Below are 19,870 nucleotides of genomic sequence, written 5' to 3'. Positions count from 1 at the left end.
TACCAGTTTTGGTTCATCGGTTGTAACAGATGTACCGTACTAATGCAAAATGTTTTTCTATCTTGTTCCTTATTAGCCATGTTATAGCTGTTATTGGAAGTTGTGTTGGGGTAGGGAAGGAAGTATAGAGAAACCCTGTACTTTATGCTCAGTTTTTCTGTAAACCTAAAAGTGTTTTAAAAAGAAAATCTATTTAAAAAAAAAAGCAGTTGCAGACAAAACTTTTAGCCTTGTGAGTATTTGATATGCCCGGAATGTGAGGGATCGCTAAGACACCATGCAGATGGCTGGGAAGAGGGGATTCTCCTTCACCGCCAAGTGGGGTGTTTCTGTACAGTCTCTGCTCTTGAGTGGCCGTAATTCTTGGAAGAGCTGCACTCTTTGAACAAAGTGGCACCATTTCCAGGGATTGCAAATACGAAGTCCAAATGCCTTGGCTTCATGGAGTAGTGTTATTAAAACGATTGCGGACCGGAGCTGGAGATTGTAGGGGAAGTGCATTTCTTTAAAATTCAGCTTGGTTAATGATTGGTTAATGATTGAAACTTTCCTATTTGCCTCTCCAACTCCAGGTCAAGGTTTTAAACGGCATCTGTGACAAAACAATACGATCTACTACGGATCCTGTTATGAGCCAGTGTGCGTGTCTGGAGGAGGTCCACTTGCCAAACGTTAAACCTGGGGAAGGCCTGGTAAGAATTCTAGAGACACTGTTTTCTTTTTTTTTTCTTTTTTTTTAAAAAATTCATTTATTTATTTGAGAGAGAGAGATTGAGAGAACAAGTGGGGGGAGGGGCAGACGGAGAAGCAGACTTGGGAGCCTGATGTCAGACTTGATCCCAGGACCCGGGGATCATGACCTGAGGCAAAGGCAGATGCTTAACTGACAGAGCCACACAGGTGCCCAAACCACTTGTTTTCTTTTCAAATAGTAACATATCGCCATTTATTAAAGTTTTTTTTCTCATTCCTTATTGCTTTTACTATGATTCTGAATAGAATTAACGTAGATTGTCTTCCATTATGTAGTTAGGAATTTGCCATCTTGAACTGTTGATATGTTTTATGTCTTCAAAGTATAAAAATAAATACAGTTTTTAAACTGTATTCTCATATCTTGAAGGAATTGTCTTAACAGTTTTATTTTTAGGACTTAGCCATGCAAGGAGGTATAAAACATTTACACAAAGGAAAGATGGTCTCTGGGTACAAAACGACATCTGCTCTGAAAGTCTGTATTAGCGCTTAGGACGAATGTGAGAAGAGACGGTGGAAGGAAATGATTTCATAAAAAAAAGTTCAGAAATGTTTCCTAAGTGCTGTATGAGCCCTTGTACTACCAGGCCCTGAGCATACAAACAGGTAGATCCCTGGCTACCTGGATCCCTGCCTCGATACCTGGATCTTCCAGTACCTTGCACGCATCGGGTACGATTCATTTGCTGAGATTTAAGTGGAGGCTCCTCGATGAGCTTCTCAAGGCTGTGGGTTTGAGAGAGCTGGGTTTCTTCATCTGTCAGAAGTGAACGGTAATAATTAGTGCCTCACAGAGTTGTCGAAAGTGTTAAATTAGATGAGGGGTGCTGGGTGTCAGCTGCTGGATGCATCGTTCCCGTGCAGTCATTGGTGGAGGTGCTGATGCTGATGCTGGCACCGATGAGGAGGAGGAGGAGGAGGGGGAGGAGGGGGAGGAGGAAGGCCTAGTGTGTAGGTAGTTGTGCGGGAGACACCAAGCAGCCTCTGCTCTCAGGAAAGCAAAAATCAACCAAATATCGACAAGTTCACAGTCTTAGTATGTAGAAATATGCATGTAGAGGCTTCTCGGCTTCAGAGTAAATGATGGATTATAGTAGACTAATCAGGGAAGACTTCCTGGAGGTGAGTTTATAGTTACGGCTCAAAGCACAGAAATGTCCCAAGTGGGCAGAAGTGGACTTGCTGTTTCAGATGGTAAAGTTACATAAGCAAATGCTTTGGAAGGAGGAGTCCCATAGATCGGGAGAAGCGGATTCCTCTGTGAATGAAAGAAACAGGAAAGGAGAGGAATGGGGAGACCCTTGAAGGTGTTAGCATTTGACGAGGTTCTCATTACAGAGTGGTGTAGGTAGCTGAGCAGGGCAAGTCCAGGGTCAAAATGATTTCTGAGGAAGATCTGTGTTATTGCAAATTCGATACCAGAGTGAGCACTACTCTTTGCCCAGTCAACTTTTTGCTCTTTCCCCCCATCTTATAAAATTTTAATAAAAATGTTTTATATGTGATACATCAAACAGTGGAAATGTTTCCTCCATGGTGTGGTATTTGCCTGTGAGTTTGCTAACCAGGCCTTTCGGGGCACAGGGTGGGGGGGCGTATTTGTCTTTACACTTCCCTTAAAATGGAGGGGTGCCTGTTTCTCATTTATTCCCTATGTTGCTTAATAATCTTTGCTCATATATCCTGGTCTGGGTTGTTAGTGGCTTAAACAAGTCACCCACGATGACTGCTGATCCCCCATTTATCTGGATATATTATGTCACCAGACAAAGAGATGGTCAGGAGAAAACAGTCCTTGTTTGAAATGCCTCATTCATTCCGCAGGTCTGAGAAGGTGCCTTTCGAGTCCCCAGAGTTATGGCAAAATTCTCTGTGCCCAGTACACAAATTATAATACCAGAGAGATCTGGCTTCTGATTTCTTTCATGAGTGTTTCCCTTTGTTAGCGCCCCTTGACTGCTCCTTGGATCTGGTTTCCCAGTGTTTCAGGCGGCTTAGAAATGAGCGTTGTTCTGAAGGGATTACCTTTAATGTTTTATAAGATGAAGTCTCCCTGGCGGCTGTGTTTCTGAATGTTGGAGTAATGAGTTAATATGTTTGTGACTCACTCTAGGGCATGTACATCAAATCAACCTATGATGGATTGCACGTGATTACTGGAACCACAGAGAACGTAAGTGTGCATGTCCGTTAAATGCAAAAGCTATTGTGTGTTTAAACAAATGTGACACACGGTCCCTATACTTTGTGTTCAAACGTGTGCATCCTATTTCATTATCTGCAGTGAGAGCGTGGGTGCTCTTTTGTTTATTTCTGTTGCTAGCATTCTGCTTATCACCAGCTGTTGGAAATTTATTATTTAAATTGTCTTTTATTGCTGTTGTTCACATACCTTCCCCAGTTTTTACCCCCCATCCTTGTTAGTTATTCCTTTTGCACCCTGGAAGTGTTAACCTGTGTGTCTAGAAACAGTGATCTCTTTATGGTTGAAAACCACTCTTACAAGAACTGCAATTAGTAGCCATGTGTGTAAAATACAGTTTGTTGTTGTTGTTGTTGTTGTTGTTGTTTAATGGAATTTAGATATATCACCAAAGCAGCTATTTTGGGATTTTTACACAATGTAGATTCTTTTTATAGAGTTGTGTTTTGTAATATTTGGCATGATATTGAAATTTAGTCCCCCCCGCCCCGATCTTTTGAATAGAAAAAGCAGGGCTGCTTCTACTGTGAGAGTCTTTGTACACTGTTAACTTCCTTTGGAAATGCTGCTCCATGAAAGGTTTTTCTTGAGCCCCTCAAACATTTTGAATTTGTAAAAAGTAGAGCTAATTGAATGCTTTCTTTTTGCAACCTACAATATGGCTAGTTTTTGATGACATTGATGTGAAGCTAAAAATGTTTGAATAGCTTCCTGGATCTGTATGAAAGATGCATGTGTCTGTGGCACTGATCTGCTATTTAATCACCGAGACAAGAGGAAATAATTCCTCAAAATAGAAGAAATTTGGTAACTCCTTCTCTAATCTGGTGGAAATACGTATTGAATTTTGAACTTGAGCTGCTGGGTCTTTTGATAAAATAAAATGGCATGATCTTTCATGAGGGTTTGTGACACAAGCTTGATTTTTGTAGCAAGAAAGAAATGACATTGCTGAAGGCAGTCAGAGAATTTTAAATATGGTGTGCAGTTCTGGCAGAGGAGTGAGTAGAAGATGGTGGGGTCGTTCAGCCTCCTTTGTTGAGCTACCGTGAAAATGCACTGCAGAGCGATAGGAATTTTTATAGCACATCACCTGATAGGCAATAACAGCACGGGAGGTTCTGCTTGTAGGTCAGGGATGGTGCGGAAGAGAAAACACATAACTCCTTACCTGGTTCATCCCTCATTCTTGTCAGAGGCTTGGCGTATGTCAGCTCAACCAGCACAAGAACATACTCGTGTACCACTCAGTGCATTGTTTGGGAGTCGGATGGATTCAGAGGGACGGTGAAGGTCATTTCAGTTTTTAGAAAGTGGAAGTTTTGTGTCCAGCAATTTGGTGATTGCATTGTTTAACCGCTAGTCCTGTGTGGTTGCAGACTCTCACTGGTCTTCCCAAAGCAGTTTTCATCTTGGATAAACGTGTAGGTCGCTATCCTATTACTACCAAAAGGCACACAGATTTCTCCTCTTCAGACCACCCCCTATCCTTTGGTTTTAAGGATGACAGTTGAGTCAGAGACGAAACAAGCTGCTTTTGAATGAAGTGAATGTTAACTGCAAGGGTACATCTCCTAGAATTCCTACAGACTCAGTAAGCCTGGAAGAGAGATTCGGGGTTTACCTGGATGTAGTTGATCCCATACGGAAGACTATACAGAAGCCATCTTAGAGACAGGTGGTTTCCATCTTGTTAAAGATCAAAAAAGAGAAAATTTGTCTTATTCCATCTGGCCGTCCATTTGAGAATGTCGCTCATTCTTTTCAGTCATTGAGCTTGTGTTCACGGAGTACTTGGAATGTGCTAAGCACTTGCTAGATCTTACAGATGTGGGTGGGAAACTAGAGAAGAGCCTACTTCTCAAGGGCTTAATCTGGGTATTTTACCCTAAATGCTGGATATTTTATACTTAAATGGCAGTAGAAAATGCCAGCTGCCAGCTCTGGGACAGCCTTCCAGCTAGCACTTAAGGTTGTTGTGACTTTCAAATCAAAATGTTGGTTAGTATGTATGAATGAGAGAGTACGAGCAGGGGCAGGGGCAGAGGGAGAGGAAGAGAGAGAATCTCAAGCAGACTCATGCTGAGCCCAGAAGCTGACACAGGGCCAAGATCATGACCTGAGCTGAAGTCAAGGGTCCAATGCTCAACCGACTGAGCCACCCAGGCGCTCCTAGAATCAGAATGTTTTCGTGGAAGCCTAGTGTGGTGGGTGGTAGTGGGTGGAAATCACCCATTGCATTCCCTATATTTATCTTGGACTCCAGGGTGAAGCAATGATAGCAGGTCATCTTAGGCCTCCAGTCCATTTTGGGGTGAGGTTACCTGAGAAGTCAGGCTCATTCCAAAGTCAGCCTAATAGTATCTAGTGATTCTCTATACTTCTTTTTTGATGTTGTTCAGCACTTTGACAGGATCCCATCCTTACTTCTGTTCCCCACCTCTGAGATGATGTGGGAATTAGATTAGCCTCTGAAGAATGGATGTGTTCTTCTCCAGGTCATCACCCTTCTGCAGAAAACCAGAACAAGCATCATTTTTCAGTAGTCTGGTCATGGTGAAGACAGGCAAGAGTCACTGCCCCAGGGAGAATTTTGGTATCAAGCTCTCTCTTTACGGGTGTTCTGCCCAACACATCTCTTAATCACCTGGTAGAACATTTGAGAAATGAATGCATGAGGAAGGAAAGTCAATTCAGGACATTTAGGCTTGGTCTTTAAGGTTGCACATCCATAAACAAGAACTTCCTAGCCTCAGGGTTGTCTTTTATAAAGTGAAGCTTACCTTAAATGAATCCCGAGCCAGGAAGCTTATCTGAGCTGGACTGATTCTGCTCGGACTTGCAGAATTGGTCTATAACTGTGGGTTAAGCATCTGAGATGCAGGGGCAAAAAGGAACCTAGACACATTCACTTTTTTTCTTTAAGTGCCCCTAGAGAAAGAGATTTGAGGTAGACCATCTCCCTGCGGTACCCACAGTGCAGGTCTCTCAGGGAAGGCACCGCTGGTTGTCGTGGTGGCAGGTTAAATGTTTTGAAAAATAACTCTCAGTTACCTGTGCCTTGCATTGGATCTAGATACATCAGAGGGACTGTTTCTACAGTTTAGTGTTGCTTGCTCATTTCTCGTTGAGGTGAGCCCAACAGTTGAGTAAGAAGATTCAGCCAAGAGTGTCTTGGCTTTGGTTGCTGCCCTCCTGACCATGTTCAGAGGTGCTGTTTTATTTTGAAAAATAATTATAAATATGTCTGAAGATTCAGTTACATAAGTTACCAAATAAAATACTCTGGCCTAGATAACGTTAGATTGTAATTTGAAATCAAGGGTTTATCCTTTTCTTCACTTTTGCTTATAGAAGATACCTTAAACATAGAATGCACTAGTTTCATGAATTGAACAGAAAATTGTGGAAAATTTTTTGACAAATAGATTATATCTAGATATTTATATGCACACACATATATGTGAAGATTTGTAGCAAAGTATTATTTGGGGGAATCAAAATCTGGACTTTGGATACTGAAAACACATTCACTTTGAATTCAACCTGAAAATGACAAAAATTTAAATTCGCTTTCTCTGAAGAAGTACATTTTCTATTGTCACCATCTTTCTTTTTTTTTTTTTTTTTAAAGATTTTATTTATTTATTCGACAGAGAAAGACAGCCAGCGAGAGAGGGAACACAAGCAGAGGGAGTGGGAGAGGAAGAAGCAGGCTCATAGCGGAAGAGCCTGATGTGGGACTCGATCCCGTAATGCCGGGATCACGCCCTGAGCCGAAGGCAGACGCTTAACCGCTGTGCCACCCAGGCGCCCCTGTCACCATCTTTCTATGCTAATAGCATTGTGATAGTGTGTAAAATGAGGTTGAGTAGACAAGATTTTGTTTTCATAATTACTTAAACGGAGACGGGATGACCTTGTTACAGTGATGGTGTTTATGTGTTAAGCAGTTGGTCCTCTTTTACAAGATTAATTTTTTAAGATTTTTTTTTTATTTATTTATTCGACAGAGATAGAAACAGCCAGTGAGAGAGGGAACACAAGCAGGGGGAGTGGGAGAGGAAGAAGCAGGCTCATAGCGGAGGAGCCTGTTGTGGGGCTCGATCCCATAACGCCGGGATCACGCCCTGAGCCGAAGGCAGACACTTAACCGCTGTGCCACCCAGGTGCCCCTTACAAGATTAATTTTGATAGGGATCTAAATGAGGTATTTTTCAGATGAACCAAAGGCTTTTTTATTAGTTTGCCGTGTCGACAGCATGTCCTACTCTTCCTGATGGGTTAGATGAACCCACTGTTGTAACTGACGGGTGGTCTGGACCAGCCAACCACTCATCAAGTGGGAACACAAGTGCGCATCCCCATGCCAGGCTACGCAGACAATGGGATTGTCTCATAAGTGCACTGTGTGATAGTTATTGAAGAAATTATATTTCCCTTGCTCGTTGTCTGCAGAAGAAAGAAGGAGAAAGAAATAGAAGATTTAAAAAATAAGACAAGTCTCTGTGTTTGTTCCTAATAGTCTCCTGCGGACAGATCTCAGAAGATTCATGCTGGTGATGAAGTCATTCAGGTTAATCAGCAGACTGTGGTGAGTTTGTTCATTGAGACTTCAGACTTTTAATATTCCCTTCTAGAACTAAATCCAAAGCCAGTTTTCTGGAATTTTTTAAATTTGCGATTTCTATCCAATTTTCCGTAGTTTTAAGTAGTGCTAAGATGAACATACTGGTGTCTCTTTATTTGCTCAGAGCTGATTTCCTTGAAATAAATTCATAGATTTGATTTTCCATAATTCACAAGTGAGTGCCTTCTCCTCATTTTCTTTCTTTGAAGGTGGGATGGCAGCTAAAAAATCTAGTGAGGAAATTGAGAGAGAACCCGACAGGAGTCGTCTTACTGCTTAAGAAGCGCCCCACAGGCTCTTTCAACTTCACCCCTGCCCCCCTGAAAAACCTCCGGTGGAGACCGCCCCTGGTGCAGGTACCCATTATTCGTCGTAACCCTTTCCCTGACCTCAGAGCGCGAACCATGTTGAGGATCGGATTTGTCTCCAAAAAGAACAGTTACCATTTGAAGGTGATTGGTCTCAGGAGTTTGTGTATACAGGCTCATTCTCTAGTCCTCCTTCTGTGAAAGTCCACATTCTAGATCTTGCACTGAACAGTGTGGCAGCCACACTAGCCACCTGGTGTGACTAGTCACCACAGTAACTAATTAAATGAAAAATCTGGTGCCTCATCCTGGTGAGCCACATTTCTGCGGCTTGGTGGCCTCGGCTGGTTAGCAGCTGCCGTCACTGCAGAGCGTTCACTCTGGTCCTTTTCCCCTCTCCTTGCAAGCACATCTGACGGTACAGTTTGAGCAGTAACCCTGGGGAGACCGTACGGGGTGGGGTCCTGAGCAGCAGTTTGCCAAGGCAGGACGGTGGGAGTAATCCACGCAGTGGGGAGTGGTGTCACTGCATTGTTTAGTTCAGAACTGGGGTGATACAGTCAAAAGCACACCAGTTTACAGTATCGTGTCGTAAAGTATTGTGTTAATTCTGTACGAACAGTATACTCCTTTATTGCCTACACCTGGGTGGACTGTGCTCAGGGACCAAACCCCCTCCTGATACCATTGGTCCTTAGTGTTTATTTCTTAAATCATGAATAAAAAGCAATGACATGTTAATGCCCTTTTTTAAGGTTGAGATTGTAATTTATATGGAACTGTCTGCGATTTTACTGTACATCTTTAAATGGAAGGAATGGTGGTCTTCTCAGGCTATCAATTTGGACCCTTTGTGATGCATAGAGCATTGGAAATACACCTCCATGTGTACCTTAATGGGAGGGGTGTTAAATAAATAAAAGGATATGGAGTAAGGAGGGGCACATAATTAAAATCACTTCTTAAATAATAACTGATTAATACATGATTTATAAGTCAGTTCTTATAAATAACTATGTCTTAAATAATGATAATACCAGTCACATCCCAACTGTGACGGGGCAGTTCCAGTGAAAGACTCATGTTAAGTGGTCATTTGGAAGAAGCACAAAAAGACTGACAAAGCAGCACAGCATAGAGTTAGGCGGGGGGGCTTGGAGTTAAACTTCTTAAGTTCAAATCCCAGCTCTGCCACTTATTAGCTGTGGGACCTCTGATAAAGTATTTAATCTTTCTAAACCTCACTCCTAATTATTAGTATTTACTGTGAGAAAACGCTGGGGCACCTGTGTGGCTTAGTCAGTTAGGCATCTACCTTTGGCTCAGGTCATGATCCCAGGGTCCTGGGACTGAGCCCCACATCAGGCTCCCTGCTCAGTGGGGAGTCCACTTCTCCCTCTCCCTCCCCTGCTCCCCCCACTCCTGCTCTCTCTCACGCATGCTCTCTCTCTCTCAAATAAAATCTTTTAAAAAAAGGAAAGAAAAGGCTTTGGGCTAAGGGATGAGGAAGGCAAGCAAGGCAGGTGTGAACTGTGACAGTGACCCTGGCTGGTGATACCAGTGACAGAGATTAGAGAGTCAGGAAAGGCAGAAATGGTGGGTCTTTTGAGCTTCACTGGGTTCGACGTGAGGGAGGAAGAGTCACGTGGCTGTGTTCAGCTAAGTACAGGCTAGAGTTCATCGCTTAACCTCTGGAAATTCACTTAGGAAGGGCATGCCCCTCCTCTCTGGCTTTGTCCACCTTCCTGCCACGTCCCACTGTCTGTGCAGTTCTGGGGAGCAAATGGCGGTGAGGGAGGAGACACCTAGTTTTGCTTCTGACCCAGGGAGAGAACCACCGTCACAACCGAGAGGCCGTTTTTACAGCTTAGCTGCCATGTGTTCTCACGATGCATCCAGGCTATTTTCAGAATGTGAACTCTGGAACACCGACGCTCCCTGGGCATTGCTGGGTGTCATCCTCCAGGCTTCATGCCTGGGCACCCACCTCTTGTGGGAGGGAGCTTCTTTCCTTCTTATCAGCATCATTAATGTTGCCTGTCCCTGAAAAGGTGTCATCGCTCTGTTTTTAGGCCCCCGTCCTGGTAAACGGGAGTTACTTTACGGACGGCACCACCCATGTTGGAGTCTTTGGAGAGTGCCTACTTTGTGCCGGTGCCCTACTTTACTTTTGCTGACGCTTGTGGGCCTGCCTCCTGGTCCGGTGTTTTCAGACATTGTTCAAGATTGACGGATTGAGGTGTTAATCAATTCATATTGAGTCAAGTTGACTGTGTTAGTGGCCAACATCCAGGTTGTAGGGATGATGTCACGGGAGACTAAAGACTAAGCCCCCATTTCTCTTGAGCCTCAGGGTCTCCCCCTAAAACAGGGCTGTCACTGTGAAGTACCGGCTATTCTAGTCCTTATAGCTCGTGGTCTCACTTCGGGGGGACTTTGCGGTCTTCGGTCACCATCTGGGCTAGTTAGGGTTTGAGGTGCCAGGGGCCAGGCACAGTTCTCATGTGGCACCCCCCACGGGCCGTCACCAGACATCTTCATGCCTCGACTCTGCGATTGCCTCTCATTTCCTTTACCAGCCAGAAAATGTGTCGTTAGTCTCTAGAAGAGATAAGATCTGAAAGTCTCACACAAGATTTTTTAAAATAGGTCCTTCAAGACCAATAATGTAATTAAAATTAAGCGGTAAGGATTTTAAAATTTTAAAATTAACTTGTATGGATGTGTGTATATATACTACTAAATCAAACAGCATAAGGTTGTGTACTTACCATGTGACAAGCAGTGTGCTAAGCCTGTGACATGTATTGTATCACTTTATTCACCCTGTGTGGGTACTGTTCTTGTCTCCATTTCTTCCTGTCTTATAAATGAGGAACAGAGAAGTTGAGTGGTTTGCCCAGAGATACACGGCTAATGAGAGCTATAGCCAGGATAGCAGCCGGATGGAGTCCCAAGCCCATGCTCCCAGTCCGGGATAGCATCGCTAGTGATGTGTGTGAACTAGCTCATTCAGTCTGCGCTGCAGCCCCACGTAAGGGGTACCGTCGGGATGGCTGCTTGAGGAGGAAGCTGAGGCATGGATATTTAAGTGATTTGCTCAGAGCTAAAATTCAAACCTGGCTTCTAAGCCTCTACTACTACTACTACTACTACTACTTTTTTTAAGATTTATTTACTTATTTGAGAGAGAGAGAGTGAGAGCGAGTGCACGGGGGAGCAGGGGAGAAGGAAAGACAGAGAGACTCTTTCAAGCAGACTCCACACTGAGCACAGAGCCCGATGAAGAACTCGATCCCACAACCCATGCGATCGTGACCTGAGCCAAAACCAAGAGTCGGATGACCAACTGAACCACCTAGGCGCCCCCCACCCCCTACCTCCAGGCCTCTACTTCTTCCTATGCATCTAGTCTTTCAAAACTCCCAGTTAACTCTGAGTGTCTCAGAGACTACAAATTGAGTGTTGCTAATGGTTGTAAACACACGAATGACCTCGGCCCTCAGTGTTGGCTTTGAGGAAGGAGAGTTACCCAGGAATAATCTCTTAAGTTCACCTCCGCCCTTTGCACTGGCCTCCATTTCAGACCTCACCTCCACCCACCACAACCCAGTCCCCTGAAAGCACTATGGATACCTCGCTGAAGAAGGAGAAGCCAGCCATCCTGGATCTTTATATCCCTCCTCCACCGGCCGTTCCCTACTCTCCCCGGTACGTCAGTGTCCGTTCGTGGTGTGCATGCCCATGTCCTGTGCGTGGAGATTCTGAGTGGTGGTGTGAAGGCCATGAGGATTTTGAGGGCAGAAGTTGATGAACTCCAAGGTGACAGGGCTGTCTTCAAATTGCAGTTGTTTTAAAATGTGTGATCCTGGGAGTAGGGGTGGGAGGAATAGGTGTGTGTGGGGGGGTCCAGACTTTCAGTTACAAATTAAGAAGTTGTGGGATGTCACGTACAGCACCGTGATTATAGTTAACAATAATGTATTTTATAGTTGCAAGTTGCTGAGAGACATTTTAAAAGTTCTCATCACAAGAATAAAGAATTTGTAGCTATGGGAAGTGGTGGATGTTAACTAGACTTTTTGTGGTGATCATTTCACAATGTAGACACATATCAAGTCATTGTGTTACACACCTAAAACAAATGCAGTGTTATTTGCCAATTATATCTCAATAAAACTGGGGGGGAGATATGTGATCCTTTAGGGGGAAGTGTAGGAATGGATCCAGGCTTCATGGGTCTTAAAACTATGTAGCTTGGTGGGGAGGGGACTCTATGTAAAGAAAGCATGTGCTCTTGGGAATGCATTGTTTTAGCTCCTCCTGGAACATCAGAAGGGGCTGTTTGGGGGGTCCCTGAAGCTGAAGTTTGATTATGTATAATGTAAAATCATCTCTGGGGAGGAAGATAATAAATGTCTTTGTGCAGCAAGTTAAAGTTACAGTTTTATTTTGCAGGGAGAGTTGTGTTCTTCATAGGACTTCAAAAGTGTGAATGGAGGTGTGATATTCTGTATTTGTGCATGCATGTGTTTGTGTGTGTGTTAGAAATTCTAATAGAATAAATTCTTAATTGGTACATGGTATAATGAAGCTAGTCATATTAGCTGTTACATAGGGGATTATTTATGTGTGAAATATAGGCTTATTTATATCCGTTTACTTATTTACAGAGAGTTTGGCTCCTTTATTCGGCATACATTTAGTGAGTGTAGGGCCTGAATCACCGTCTTACACAAAACAGATGCACTTCTTACCCCCAGAGAACTGCCAATGTCTTTGTCAACTGTTCGAGAATAAATTGAGGAATACATAATTATGCTATAACATTACATGAGTAAAAGTTCAGACTGAACTTAACAGTGATATTTTACTTTATATTGGGAGTTTTTTGTTGGTTTATTTTTGTTTCAAGCCGAGTATTTGATTCTCTCGTGTTTCTTCCCTGGGCACAAGGAAGAATGAACATCATTTTCCTCTCCCTGGGTTTGGGCTGCCCAGAACTTAGAACAGCGCAGAGAGAACTTACCTTAGCTGGTCAGAGACATCCTGGCTGGTAGACGGGACTCTTCCCTGTCTTCACGGACCAGAGTCATGTGGTCACAGGATCTTAAATGTGTTTAAAGTGACAAGTCGTTGCCTTTGCACGTGGAGAACACAGTTTCACTGATGACCAGTGGGGGTTGTTCTGTAAGAAACCAGGAGGCCACTCCCAAACCCCCAACTCTGAATGTTCTTGTGTGGGTCTCAGCGAAGGGTCACAGATGCAGTGGCAGGAAGGAGAGTACGTACACAGCAAAGGGGTAAGGGTAAGGGAGCTGGAGCTTTTAATCTACTCGGGGGACACACATGGACACATACCCATGTGCACACGTGTGTACACACTTACACTCCATTAATGAAGGATAGCTTCTGAGGAATGAGACATGCAAATGGTTATGGAGAACGAGGTGAGTCCTGAAAGCTTGGTGAATGAGGAAGTTATATGCCAGGTTTAAAAGTTTAGAAGGAGATGGAGTCATAGAAGGAAGAGGGGTGCACAGGCAGGGGGTTCACCAGGAATACCAAGCAGGCCAAGCTGATCTTCAGACTGTTTTTGGACTTAGTTGATGTTGTATTTTGTCTAGTAGTTTTTGCAGTGATCACCTAAGAGAATTTTCTAAATGCAAAAAAAATTTAACTAGCTGGGAACTTGGATCAACTAGAATTAATTTCAAGTTTTATAAAAGCTGACGTTTAGAAAGAATTAAGTTGGAGCTGTTAATCCAACACTTGCCAGTTTCTGTACGGAGTTCAGAAAACAGACACTCTCCGTCGGGTATGATAATGTCAAACCTAACAACTCCGTTACATATCCAGTGTCATCTTTGCTGGATCTTGGCAAAGATACTACTTTGGGCATTTGAAAAATGGCTCAATTATACCTTAACTTGTGATTTCTGTAATAAATAGGAGATTCAGTTATAGGATAGAAGTACAGGAAAACCAGAGCTGTCTTTTCAAAGCTATACTTAAACTCTTTAAACATATCTGAAAAAAAAGTCATTTTCTTTTATTTAGTAGGATCGTGCTATTTACTCTTATCTAATAGGATTTCTGTGTATTGGAGGGATGACAGAGATGGAAGAAGGAGTGCTTTTTCCTCCAGTGGAAAGGAGGATTAAAATGTTCTTGTGTGCGTGTGCGGGAGGAAGCTATGTCCTGTAATTCTTCTGTAGGAGAGGATCTTTGTAAGCAACTTAATCATTGCCCACTGTCTTCCAGGGATGAGAACGGGAGTTTTCTTTACGGAGGCTTCAGTAAATGCAAACAGCCATTGCCAGGTCCTAAGGGTTCCGAGTCGCCAAATTCCTTCCTGGACCAGGAGAGCCGAAGACGGAGATTTACCATTGCTGATTCTGATCAGTTGCCTGGGTATTCGGTGGAAACCAATATTCTGCCCACAAAAATGAGAGAGAAAACACCATCTTATGGTACATTTCCGAGTGCTTGTTTTGTTCTGCCATTTGTTTTTCCTCCCCTCCCCCACCCCCTTCCTTATTTGGAACTGTTGGATGAATTTGGCAGCCTTGAAGGGTAATCTGAGGAAAACATAAACCTCAATGAAATTCTAAGTATGAGACCTTTATTCATCTCTCTAAAGCGAAGTCTTGTCAAGTCATTACTCTGCCTGGCATCAAAGCCCAGTGGCGTGAGATCATGTTGCAGTTTTAACTTGCAAGCGGCTGGGTTTGAGCTTGGAGTGGCTTTGCCCTGTCGACACACAAACTTCAGTTCAGCCAGCCTCTGTCCTCATTGCTCGCCACAGAAACAGGATGCTTTAAAATACTTTTCTTAGTTTAAAATAATGTTATTACTTATGGTTAAATGAGTGTGAAATGGGGGAGTCTTAAATTACAAATAAAAGGAAAGATTCTCTAAGGTCCACAAACTTTGTCAACTTGTTGCGTTCCTTCCCCACCCTTTGAAGGCAAGCCCCGGCCTTTGTCCATGCCTGCGGATGGAAGCTGGATGGGGATCGTGGACCCTTTTGCCAGACCGCGAGGTCATGGGAGGAAGGGTAAGTTGAAGCAAACCAAAAATACACCAAACCAGAGTCAAAAAAGCCATGGCCCTCATTTCAACCCTATTCCTGGTTGTGCTGTAATAACCAGATAGAGGACCCAGCCTGAGTCCTGTCTTCTCACCTATAAACTCGGGGTTGCTGAATCTCTGAGGCCCTACCTGTTTCTGGAATGGCAGAATTATGTCATCCTAGTTAGTGAGTATGAATTTCCTCATTAGCATCGTGTGCTTTAAAAAAGGTCGTGGGGGCGCCTGGGTGGCTCAGATGGTTAAGCCTCCAACTCTTGATATCAGCTCAGGTCATGATCTCAGGGTTGTGAGATTGAGCCCCACAGTGGGCTCTGTGCTCAGCGCAGCATCTCCTTCTCTCTCTCTCTCTCCCTCCCTCTCCTTCAGCCCCTCCCCCTGCTCACTCACTCACTCTCTCACACACAAATAAATAAAATCTTAAAAAAAAAATAAAAAGGTTGTGGATATTGATGGTCTGTAAATTTCTAAATAAGTAGAAATACATTATTCATTAAGCAGTCTCACTCTGAATTTTATGACTGGAGTCTGTTTGATTTTTGATGCATGGACATGGATTTTTTTTCCTCCCTAAATCCTACTTGTGTTAGAGAGTAATTGCCGTTGGAAAAGACATTTCGTTATTCACCCTGTAGTCGAAGTTCCTGGTTATTACACTAGTCTTGAGGGAAATGTTTTTTGTTTTGTTTTTAAAGATTTTATTTATTTATTTGACAGAGATAGAGACAGCCAGTGAGAGAGGGAACACAAGCAGGGGGAGTGGGAGAGGAAGAAGCAGGCTCATAGCGGAGGAGCCTGATGTGGGGCTCGATCCCATAACGCCGGGATCACGCCCTGAGCCGAAGGCAGATGCTTAACCGCTGTGCCACCCAGGCTCCCTGAGGGAAATGTTTTTAAATAAATTCTTATTTTTTGCCAGATAATTTGGTTATCAACACTGGAAAGACACTCTACCATTGTTTGAATAGTGCTGAAACAAAGAGCAGGTGAAAAGTTAAAGTACAGGAGACCTTAGATAATAAAAGGAAGAAGAGGGGTGCCTGGGTGGTTCAGTCGGTTAAGTGTCTGCCTTTGGCTCAGGTCATGATCTGAGGGTTCTGGGATCGAGCCCTGCATGGAGCTCCCTGCTCAGTGAGGAGTCTGCTTCTCCCTCTCCCCCTCCCTGTGCTCGCATGCGCGCACGCTCTCTCTCTCAAATAAATAAATAAAATCTTTAAAAAAATAAAAGAAGAAAAAGGTCTGGAGGCTCAACTTCCGAAGTGATCAACCCCTCTCATCTCCCTGGGCCTTGGTAAAGTTCCTCCCTTAGGAACCAAATCACCTGGATTATAATCAAGTGGAAAAGGGAGAAGATGTCTGGGTAGGTCCGGGATACCCTTAATTGGCATGTGAAAATCTGTAGAGCAGTCAGCAGGTGGCAGGGCTGTCCTGTGTTTAGATTAGAAATGTCAACATCATTGCTATTCTCGTAGGCTTTTAATCCCTGATTTAGCCTTTTATTTCCTTTGAGTATTGAGAGATTGGGGTGGGAGGTGGGGAGTGTTAAGTCTGGAAGTGGAGACATACTTGACTTCCCATCTCACCTTCCATATTTCTGTCGTAGGATCATTTTAGAATGAAAAGGTGTCTGTCTGCACAATGGACACTTTTTTAAAAAAAGCGGCTTTCTTGAGAGAGAACTCACATACCATAAATCTACTCACCCTGTTAAAGGGTACAGTTCACAGGTTTTTAATACATTCGTAGAGTTGTGTGTCCATCAGCACTAATTCCAGTGTATTTTATCACTTGGGAAAGAAACCCCTGCAGGCAGTCATTCCTCGTTCCCTCCTCCCTCAGCTCCTGGCAACCACTCATCTACATTCTGTCTCTCTGGATTTTTGTATTCTCAACGTTTCATATAAGTAGGCTCCTACAATACGTGGTTCTCTGACAATGGGCACTTCTTAAAAGTAACTGCCCCTTTGATTACAAAAGCAAAACAAGTACCTTGAAAAACATCTAGAAGATTCGAGAAAATAAAACTCAACTGTAATCTGCTTCCCCAACCTAGAAATAATCACTCTGAATGTTTTCTAATGTTATATGCTTAGAAAAAAAATGTGCAAAATGGAAGAAATAGATATTTGACAGTACTGTGGAAGGTGACTGTTATTTCAGACATGTACGTGTTCTGTAACAACTGCATTTAGCGGTCCATCTGAAGGCTCTGGCATGTGTTCATTCCGGCTGCTGCTGTGGGACACTTAGGTTTCTTTGTGCCGATCTTCATACATTTTTAGGAGTGGAATTTCTGGGTCAAAAGAATGCTACTCGTTGCCAAAGTGCCTTGCATTTTAGGTTTCTATTCAGTTTCCTAACTACCCCCGACCCCCACCCCCATCCTAGGAGCTGTCTGCGGGCATTTAGGCTGGGACCATTTTTCCTTGTTTGGAAATGTCTTAAGCATGGCAGAGCATGAAAATCTTTGAATCCTGTCCATTAAAGGAGACTAGTGCCTGCCCTTCATTGAGGGTAACAACCCAGGGCACCCCCACCTTTCTAAATGCTCTTGCGATGCTCCAGGATGAGAACCGCAGTTCTAGAAGCATGTGCTACATGCTGCAGGCATCGAACAGGGACAGATGGAGAAGGAGTGATAGAATGAGACAGACTTCCGCTCTTTTTTTTTATTTCAAGTGAAATTATGACAATTCTTCACTGGTAAGGAATTGCAGGCTCTCTGATTCCGCTCTGCCCTTGTGTTGCCTCTCAGGGGTGAAAGCAGCCTGACTATGAAGCACTCCTTCCATTTCTACTTTGTAAACATCCAGCCGGGTGGGCCTGGCTGTCTGCAGCTCATCCCCGGCAGAAGGGCAGGGTCTGGTACCCACCTCGCGGGCACAGAAGTCTCAGCGGGCTGCCCGCCTGGCTGAACAGTGCTGCGCGGTGGATGTTCTTTCTTTTAATGGACTTGTGGGCTTTGTCTGAAAACAGGGGAGGACGCCCTCTGCCGGTATTTCAGTAACGAGCGGATCCCTCCGATCATCGAAGAGAGCTCCTCTCCCCAGTACCGGTTCTCGAGGCCGCCAGCGGAGCGGCAGCTGGTCCGCGGCGCAGACTACGTCCGGGGGAGCAGGTGCTACGTCAGTTCGGATCTCCACAGCAGCGCCACGATTCCGTTCCAGGAGGAAGGGCCCAGAAAGAAGCCGGTCTCCTCGGCGGCCAAGGCGTCGTCTGCAGAACCGTCCCTGCTGGTCAGCTGGTTTACTCGCCTGAAACTGTTGACTCACTGAGCCCCGCCCTCCCGGACTCGTCCCGTCTCCCGCCCCAAGTGCCTTGCTTCCTCGGTTGACAACCTGTTCTGGTTTTCATCCACAGTATTATGTAGTGACCTTATGCAATTCCATTGTTTGTTTTCTTTTGGAAGTTGTATACTGCCCTTCTCGGAATTTTGAAGTAATTGCATGGGAAACAAATCCGGAGGATCTTAGGTGTTGCCTTGTGGAGGCAGAAGGAGAGAAATGAGTAGAGTCTGCTTTTCTTGCTTCCTTAGGGTCGGAACACGGAGACACACTCTGTAAACTGGAGCCTGGGCCAGGAATGTTAACGGTCATTATGAGGAACCGGGCCATTGTTCGTGTTGGGGGCAGGGCCGAAATCGGTGGCCATTGTCACACAGATGGGTTGGTTTGTGGTCCACCTTCTTCACCTGAAAAGGCCAGTGGAGAAAACATTTTTGTTTTGATTTTTCAAGCTACATACCATATTTGTACGTGTAGCAGCTTTGACTTTGAAATAACATGTGGCATGCATTTCATGCTGTTTCAAAGACGTGGTTCAAGTAAGTGTAGGCCTGTTGCACTTGGTTACTGCCTTTTCCTAACAACCTCAGTACGTAGGTCAGTTACTCCAGAAACACGTGGACACGTTTAGATAGGGCTTGTTACTCACAAAGAAGTTTATGGTTCTTTGTGAGGGGCATCGTTGTTGTTATATTATTACCTTTAAGGGAAAAGAAGCTACAAGATTTGCTGACAGCCAAAGCATCATTCAGAAAAATGAAGCCACAATATTTAGGTTTATGAGAGATACGTCAGTTTGCATTTTGACTGTGTAATGTCTGTCTTCCAGAAAAAACAAACAAACAGGCAGTTCTTCAAAATTGTACATATTTTGCTAAATAGAAATCTCTTGGAAAGTCTCATGGTCACTAATTTTCAACTAGCATCAGGTATTCTGGAAAAGCGTGTCAGGATAGTAACTCTTGTTTAAACTGAATGTATGATATTTTGTTAGAACAGAAAAGTACTATCTTGTTAATTTAAGTGTTTTAAATATAGTTGTATATTTTTCTTACTCTTAGTCACATGTAATTGAAATATTTCTGTTTTGCGTCCTACGTGAAGCTAATGAAAACGAGTGTTCGAGGTGTTTTCCGATTTACAAGTGACCACCTTGGCTGTTGCCATGGTGAACACTATTGTTAAAACACAAAATAAACCCTCCCAAGCATTTTGGGATGTTATGGATTAGAAGTGGGGGTGTTGAGGAAACACGGTACAGTAACATTACACCTGGGGAATTTTCCAAGGTATATTCCTAGGCAGAGCTGGTATCCCCCTACTCGACCCCCCCCCCCCCCTGGAATTGTTTACTTTGTTCAAGTGCCTGAAACTCAACTAATTAGAGCTTCCCTGAACTTAGTAAACATCTTCCTTTTTAAGTGCCTCTGGTGAGGCTGAGGGTATTGAATTCAGTCAGGCTCTTCCTGTCAGCCTCTGAGGGAGCTGTGGCTGAAGAGTAGAAGAGGCTTGGAATGCATGATTCATTGGGTGCTTTAAACACAATGTAAGGGCAGAGCATAGGGTGAGGAGGTCTGGTAATAGGGCTCTGGAGACT

General features: G+C 43.9%; 1 protein-coding gene across 1 annotated transcript in view; it reads left to right on the top strand.

The window, feature by feature from the left end:
- The window catches only part of CNKSR3 (CNKSR family member 3), an 84,504-nt gene extending 65,021 nt beyond the window's left edge, over positions 1-19,483 (top strand). The window contains exons 6-13 of the mRNA XM_040627977.1: positions 573-692; positions 2,870-2,929; positions 7,485-7,553; positions 7,799-7,945; positions 11,484-11,608; positions 14,162-14,370; positions 14,868-14,957; positions 17,966-19,483. Coding sequence (XP_040483911.1) covers positions 573-692; positions 2,870-2,929; positions 7,485-7,553; positions 7,799-7,945; positions 11,484-11,608; positions 14,162-14,370; positions 14,868-14,957; positions 17,966-18,264 — 1,119 coding nt within the window. The 3' untranslated portion in view covers positions 18,265-19,483. The remainder of the gene's footprint in view (positions 1-572; positions 693-2,869; positions 2,930-7,484; positions 7,554-7,798; positions 7,946-11,483; positions 11,609-14,161; positions 14,371-14,867; positions 14,958-17,965) is intronic.
- Positions 19,484-19,870: the final 387 nt, after the last annotated feature.

This window comes from Ursus maritimus, unplaced genomic scaffold, assembly GCF_017311325.1.
Source record: "Ursus maritimus isolate PB19 unplaced genomic scaffold, ASM1731132v1 scaffold_13, whole genome shotgun sequence".
NCBI lineage: Eukaryota > Metazoa > Chordata > Mammalia > Carnivora > Ursidae > Ursus > Ursus maritimus.
The sequence above is the reverse complement of the archived record's forward strand: the minus strand, read 5'-3'. Positions and strand labels throughout refer to the sequence as shown.